The 8,059-nt window shown below is 38.7% G+C and overlaps 1 protein-coding gene across 3 annotated transcripts in view; it reads right to left on the reverse strand.

The window, feature by feature from the left end:
* DENND4C (DENN domain containing 4C) overlaps positions 1 to 8,059 on the reverse strand; it is a 142,301-nt gene that overhangs the window by 84,578 nt on the left and 49,664 nt on the right. For all 3 annotated transcript variants that reach the window (XM_059411578.1, XM_059411577.1, XM_059411576.1), the window contains exons 4-5: positions 6,747 to 6,816; positions 4,833 to 5,002 (exon numbers count right to left, since the gene is read on the reverse strand). In XM_059411578.1, the coding sequence (XP_059267561.1) occupies positions 4,833 to 5,002; positions 6,747 to 6,816 (240 nt within the window). The remainder of the gene's footprint in view (positions 1 to 4,832; positions 5,003 to 6,746; positions 6,817 to 8,059) is intronic.

Genomic DNA, 8,059 nt, shown 5'->3' on the forward strand with positions numbered 1-8,059 from the left:
ACTTGAAAAGAATATGTATTCTACTGTTTTAAGATGAACTGTTCTCAATGTATCTATTAAATCCATCTAGTCCATGTTTCTTTCAAAGCCATTGTTTTCCTTGTTTTTTTTTTCTGTTTGGATGATCTGACCATTGTTATTGTATTATTACTGTTATCGTATTATTATCAATGAGTTCCTTTATACTTGTCATTAACTGCTTTACCTGTGTTGCACCTGTGCTGGGTGCATAAGTATTTACAATTGTTCTAACTTCTTGTTTGACTGTCCACTTTAAGAGTGTCCCTCTTTGGGACACCTGGGTGGCTTAGTTGGGTAAGCATCTGACTCTTGATGTCAGCCCAGGTCACGATCTCAGGGTTTAAGATAGGGATCTGCACTGGGTGTGGAGCCTGCTTAAGATTCTACCTCTCCCTCTTAAAAAATAAAAACAAAAAACAAAAAAACAATGTGTGTGTGTGTGTGTGTGTGGTGCCTTCCTTGTCTCATTACAGTCTTTCCTTTTTATCAGGGTACCTGGGTGGTTCAGTCATTAAGCATCTTCCTTCAGCTCGGGTCATGATCCCAGTGCCCTGAAGTTGAGCCCTACGTAATGCTCCCTGCTCTGGGGGCAGCCTGCTTCTCCCTCACCCGCTTCCCCTGCTTGTGCTCCCTCTATCAAATAAATAAATAAAATCTTTAAAAAATGTCTGTTTTATCCAACATAAGTACTGCTACCCGATTCTTTTTGACATTTGCATACGAAATGCTTCTCCACCCCTTCATTTTCAATCTGCAGGTATCTTTAGTTCTGAAATGAGTCTTATTTTTTTTATCCATTCTGTCATACCTTTTCCCTTTGACTGGAGCATTTAATCCACTTACATTCAAAGTAATCATTGATAGGTAAGTATTTATTGCCATTTTGTTACTTGTTTTGTGGTTGTTTTTATAGGTCTTCCCTGTTCCTTTATTACCTTGCTCCCTTCTCTTACAGTAGGTTTGCTTTCTTTAGTAATATACTTGGATTCCTTTCTCTTTATGTTTTGCATATCGACTACGGGATTATGATTTGTGGTTACCATTAGGTTTGCATATAAGACCTTGTGCATATAGCAATCTATATTAAGTTAATGGTTGGTTAAGTTTAAACCCATTCTTTACTCCTCTTCTTCCCATGTTTTAGAAAGATGGTGTCATACACATCCTTTTATTTTATGAGTCCCTTGACTGATTTTCACAGATGTTTCACTTATGTTTACTGTTTTTATGCTTCCTACTTTTTTTACTTTTATTTATGCCTTTCCTTCCCACTCAAAGAGTCCTATTTAACATTTCTTATAGGACTGGTTTAGTGTTCATGAATTCCTTTAACTTTTATTTGTCTAAGAAACTCTTTATCTCTCTTTCTATTCTGAATGATAACCTTGCTAGATCGAGTATTCTTGTCTGCAGATTTTTCCCAATCAGCACTTTGAATACATCATGCCACTTCCTTCTGGCCTGCAAAGTTTCTGCTAAAAAAAATCTGCTCATAGCCTATGCAGTTTCCCTTGTATGTAACTGTCTTCTCTCTTGCTGCTTTAAAAATTCTCTTTATCACTACTTTTTGAAATTTTAATTATTAAGTGTCTTAGTGGGGACCTCCTTAGTATGATTTCATTGGGACTTCTCAATGACTCTTATATCGGGATTTCTGTTCCCTTCCCCAGATTTGGGAAGTTTTCAGCTTTTATTTCGTCAAATAAATTTTCTGCTCCCTTTTCTCTCTTCTCCTGAGATCCCTATAATGAGAAACATATTATGCTTTTAGAGTCATTGAGTTCCCTAAGCCTACTCTCATTTTGCATAATTTTTTCTCTCACCTGCTCAGCTTGATACTTTCTATTAGTCTGTCCTCCAGGTCACTGTTACATTCTTCTGCTTCCTCTTGTCTGCTATTTATTTCAAATAGCTTATTTTTTTCTTAAAGATTTATTTATTTGACAGAAAGAGACACAGCGAGAGAGGGAACACAAGCAGGGGGAGTGGGTGAGGGAGAAGCAGGCTTCCCACTGAGCAGCAAGCCCAATGTGGGGCTCAATCCCAGGACCCCGGGACAAGGACCTCAGCCAAAGGCAGATGCTTAACAACGGAGCCACCCAGGAGCCCCTCATTATCCAGGTATTTTTAATTTCAATTATTGTGTTCTTTATCTCCAAATGGTTCTTTTTTATCTTTTTTAACAGTCTCACTGATGTCCCTCCACTCTTTTCTCAAGTTCAGTAAGTATCTTTATGATCACTAGTTTAAATTCTCCATCAGGCTTATTACTCATCTCAGTTTCACTTACATTTCTTGCTTTGGTTTTGTCTTGTCCTTTCATTTGGGGCATATTCCTATCTCCTCATTTTGTCTAACTCTGTGTCTGTTTCTGTGAGTTAGGAAAGTCACCTAAGTCTCCTGCTCTTGAAAGTAGTGGGATGGCACACACAGTACCTATCAGTTTTGTGCTGGTCCTCTTCCACAGAGGATGTGCCAGTGCTGCCAAGACCAGAACCAGTTAGAGCTGACCTGCAGAGAGCATAACAAGGTGCATGCATCCTCCACAGGAGGTGACCAGCCATCACCACCAGGACGGAAGCCCCACAGAGTGCAGAGTCCTGAGACTTGGTGTTGGCAAGCTTTGTGCCGGTCTTCTGGGGAAGAGGACTCACAGCACTAGGGCTGAGGCAGGCCTGGCTAGAGAAGCGGGATGCCATTAATCAACTTAGATAGTGAATGATTCCCACTGGTAGCTGTGTGTTTATGCTGGGAGGTCAGGGAAAAAGCACCTGCCAGCTCTTTTGCTCTGTCGAAGTCACTTTGGGAAACCTACCCTTAAAGATCCACTCTGACATGAAAAATAACTCTCCCTCCTTTAGGGACCAGGCATTTAGCAAACTGCTGCTTCAGAGCTGTCTAACTGTGGACTGTTTGTTGTGCTATCTCTTTAAGAGTGAGGACTCAGGGCGCCTGGGTGGCTCAGTGGGTTAAAGCCTCTGCCTTTGGCTTGGATAATGATCCAGGTGTCCTGGGATCAAGTCCCACATCGGGCTCTCTGCTCAGCGGGGAGCCTGCTTCCTTCTCTCTTTCTCTCTGCCTGCCTCTCTGCCTACTTGTGATCTCTGTCAAATAAATAAATTTTTTAAAAAATCTTAAAAAAAAAAAAAAAAAAAGCGTGAGGACTCAGTTTCCTGTCACTCACCCTGCTGTCCTAGAACCTAGTCTGCTGACTTTTAAACTTTCAGGCTTTAAGTCCCACTGGTTTTAAGAACCTACGAAATTCAGCCCCTCTAGTTTTCGGAGCCAAATATTATAGAGATTCATCTTACCCACACAGGCTTCTCAGTGTGAGGGTCTGTTTTCTCTCCCTTCTTGGGGCCGGTGATGTCCCTCTCCCCCCTTGGAAAGTCCATGCATGTCCCTTTAGCTCCCAACCACTTCTCCACCCTTCCTACCCTTTTTCATGTGGCCTCTTCTCTACATTTAGTTGTGGAGTTTGTTCTGCCCATTTGCAGGTTGTTTTCTGGGTTATTTACACTGATGTGAGTGTTACCTAGATATATCCACGGGATGAGGTGAAGCCAGGATCCTCCCAACTCTGCCATCTTCTGCGAAGTCTGGTAGTACTTTCTCTATGCCATTAAACTGCTTATTGTTTACTCCCTCCATTTTAGTATATCATTTGTCTTCTGAGCCTTAATGCTGTCATTGAAAAATTAGCCAACAATCTCATAGCTGTCCCTTTAAAAATAAGTATGTCTTTTCTTTCTGGTTGCTTTTTTTCTTTGCTGTTCTATGGTTTCACTATAATAGCAACCTTTCTGCTGTAAGTTTTACAAGTATACCTTTAGTCTAAAGATTCAATTTTTCAGGGGTGCCTCGGTGGCTCAGTCCTTAAGCACCTGCCTTCGGCTCAGGTCATGATCCCAGGGTTCTGGGATCGAGCCCCACATCGGGCTCCCTGCTCAGTGGGCAGCCTGCTTTTCCCTCTCCCACTCCCCTGCTTGGGTTCCCTCTCTCACTCTCTCTGTCAAACAAATTAAAAAATCTTTAAAATAAATAAATTGAATAAACATATAAAGATTCCATTTTTCATCAGCCCTGGAAAACAACCAATCAATATCCCTTAAAATGCTATCTCTCCCTTTTGTAATCTCTCCTTCTGGAATTCATTAAATATCCACTGATCCTTCTGATTCTATCCTCTACATTTTTAAACTCTTTTAGATGTGCTTTTAGTGTGTGTGGGGGGGGGGTCACGGCTGAGGTATCTATCTTGCACTTCATTTATTTTCCCTGCACGTATGTCTTATCTGCTATTCAAACCATTCAGTGACTCTAACTTTAAGGACCATATTTTTCATTTCTAGACGTCTGATTCTCTTCCCTGTCTACTCATTTCACAAAATACTCTGTTTTTCCCAGATGTTTCAAAATCTTCAATCATTTCAAATATATATTTAATTTATACCTTTAATATTGTCATTATATCAATATATTCAGGGTCTAATCCAGCTTTGTATAGTATCTTGCTGATTCTTCCTATGGTAGTTATGTCTTCTAACTTTTACTATAATACCATCTTGAGGCTTGGGTTTAGGGGCTATCTCTCTAGGAAGACTTTGTATTTGCTTCTGCAGAAGCTCCAAAGGTCGCTGCCTCCTGATGCCAATTTTCATGGTGACTTCTCACCTTGGGCACTGTAGTACAAATTCAACCCATAATAAACTGTGGCCAAATAATCCTAACATTCAATAGACTGACATATTTATTATTTTATGGGATAAAAACATGGACAATATAGGTTTAATAAAAGAGGAAAAAAATACCTTTTCAGCAGAAGAACCTGTCAGGACAAAAGTTGAAAAAACTGGAAGTGGGTATTTAGTTTGAGGATCCCAACATTCTATAGTAGCTCCCATGGGAAGGCAGAAGAGAGGTACAGATTCTGACAACGGAAATGACTCATAATCATCTTCTGGATATCTAAAAATTAAACCTTTTGGAGAAAAGAGACAGTATTAAATTTTTTTCAAGAGTTACTTTCACATAAATTATATGTGATGCATATTAATAGGATATTTTAATAGCAAATTTCATGAAAATATTTATGTGTGAAATTTCAAAATTATTTTCCTCTTGCCATATCAGAAACTTAAATTAATTAACAAGTTTACCCTTTCTTTTTTAACTCATGGACTTTTCATTCATTGTACGTTCATTCTAACGTTAAAATGTACAAAATATACAAGTTAAAACTCTATTCAACAAGACCATCAATTTTAATATATTTTCTTCTGTATACCACAACATCTTATAGAGTGTGGTAAGGAAAATTCACCAACTATTTCAGTAAAAAATTCAGGGAAGGGTTAAGTGTTACATAATCATGGCAAGGCAATAGAAATGATCAGAGCCCTTACTCATCTTGGGACAGCAGCAGTGTAGAAAGTATTCAGCATGAAAAGTAAATGAGACCAAAATCCTCTGTCTGAGTAGAGTATGTGAGACCAAGGAAGCAGGAGGAGGGGGGCCTCGAGCAAGCTAACAAAGCCCCTTCACAATCAAGTATCTACAAAGCTCTGATGTCTCTAATATGCAGACCACCTGTTAAGTTAAAACTCCTGAAAATTTCTGAGTCAAAATTCAGTGTGCAAAGCTCTATATTCTAAAATACGTCTTTTATCGAATACCTAAATACTTTCACAAAGCTTATTTCAGTAAGTGTTCCTTTTTTAAGTTACACTCTCACCACACACACATACACATACAAACACAATTTAGGAAATCACATACAATCAACATATCACAGCAAGATAAACAGTATCACATTTTAAAATGATACTGAAATTTGTAATTCTTATTTGCTGCCTTTATTTTTATACCATAAATTAAAATGGTCTGACTTAATTGTCTTTAAGAAGACAATCAAGATTTTTCAGATATGGAATTGCCTGACTTTCTTGAAGCAAAACAAACTGTGCATGATCAAAAAGTAAGTGACACTGCTTCTTTTCACAAGGAAGTTTTCCAGTATTTCTTCTATTTACAACTGGAGCATACCTGTATGTTCAGTTTCTATCCCACCATACCAGTGGGATGAAGAGGTCACACTTAAATCTTTACAGCCCTTGACACTTTACTGTGCAGTAAGAATGTGGCGATAGATTTCTCAAACACTTCATGGCAGAAAAGTTTCTCAGGCCCTCCTCTCCTCCATATAGCTGATTCTTTGCAACAAAGGAAAAAGGAAGCAAGTCCACCTTTCATGGCAAGTAACATGAGGTTTCAAATCAGACACACAGAGATAAGAGAAGGAAATATAAGAAGTAAAGATGCAGTTTGACACCTTTCTGATTGCCAAAATAAAAAGGTCAGAGAGAGTAAGCAGTTTTCCATTGAATTGTTAAATCTATTGGTGTAGACTAAAAGCCTGATTGTTCATTTCACCAATGCTTACTGGGATGGTAATTTCTATTTAACAACATATTTGGGGGAGGGTATAATATTAATATATCTTGTAGTATGTAATGTATTTAAGGAAACTTATGCCTTTACATGCTAATATTATAGATAATTCAATTTATGAATTGAACAACCCCATAAACCACATAAGGGGGCATACACTGTCTCTTTTAACCAAATAAAAATCTTGGGTGAACGTGACCACTACACTATGGGAACTAACCAAATGTTAATGTACAACAATAACTAGAGTAACAATATGTTTTAAATTTACTCACCAGCTTTATATGCTATTGCATTAGAAGCAGGCACAGACTTCTTATAACACAGAAATACACTGGAACCCCACTGTAAAACATAAATTATGTTTAAAAAAGAACAAAGAGTGAAAATAAATTGATTTTTTTAAAGACTTTATTTATTTATTTGGCAGAGAGAGAGATCACAAGTAGGCAGAGAGGCAGGCAGAGAAAGAGGGGGAAGAGGCTCCCTGCTGAGCCGAAAGCCTGATGTGGGGCTTGATCCCAGGACCCTGAGATCATTACCTGAGCCAATGGCAGAGGCTTTAATCCACTGAGCCACCCAGGCACCCCTAAATTGATTTTTTTTTAAATCTTCTAAAGGTTCTGATTATCAGTGAAATCTATTTAAAACATGTTTATCAAACAGACTACAAGGGTGCTTGGGAGGCTTAGGGAGGCTTAGTTGGTTGAGTGCCTGACTCTTGGTTTCAGTTAAGGTTGTGATCTTGGGGTCCTGGGATCAAGCCTCATGTTGGGCCCCATACTCAGTGGGGAGTGTGCTTGAGATTCTCTCTCTCCCTCTCCTTTTGCCCCTCCCCCTGACCCATGAATGCTTGTACATTCTCGCTCTTTAAAATGAATGAATAAATCTTTTTTTTTTTTTTTTTAAAGACTACAGACTACAGAACACAGCAAATCATGAAATTCAGAGTATTAAAGAAAGGAGTAAAAAAAATCTGTTGCAAAATTAAACTGACATAAAACAGTTGCAAAAAGTTTAGAATGCTGTAATCAGACACTCTGAAAGAAACGGCACAAAGCTGAGTGGGCCCTGGAGCCCAGACTAATATTATCAAGGTAACTGAGGTACTATGAAGTCATTACCTCCAGAGGCAAACTGTCTTGACCAATACCCAGGATACATTAGTCAGTCATCTTTGCCTGTATCCCACTAAAGCTAATAATAGTTTTATCTAAAGATATTTTTCAGAATAAATCTGACCCAACAGTAAACCTCAGTCTCATAAAATTAAAAATCAAAGGTGTATGTTCCATGTTCTTGTTCATGAGAGCCCTTTAAAAAAATAACTATGTAGGGATGCCTGGGTGGCTCAGTTGGTTAAGCAGCTGCCTCTGGCTCAGGTCATGATCCCACTGTCCTGGGTTCGAGTCCCACATCTGGTTCCTTGCTTGGCCAGGAGCCTGCTTTTCCCTCTGCCTCTGCCTGCCACTCTGTCTGCCTGTGCCCACTCATGCGTGCTCTCTCTCTCTCTCTCTCTCTCCCTCTGACAAATTAAAAAAATATATATATATAAATATATTATATAATATTTATATATTATATTTAT

The sequence above is a fragment of the Mustela nigripes genome, chromosome 9 (assembly GCF_022355385.1).
Source record: "Mustela nigripes isolate SB6536 chromosome 9, MUSNIG.SB6536, whole genome shotgun sequence".
Classification (NCBI taxonomy): domain Eukaryota; kingdom Metazoa; phylum Chordata; class Mammalia; order Carnivora; family Mustelidae; genus Mustela; species Mustela nigripes.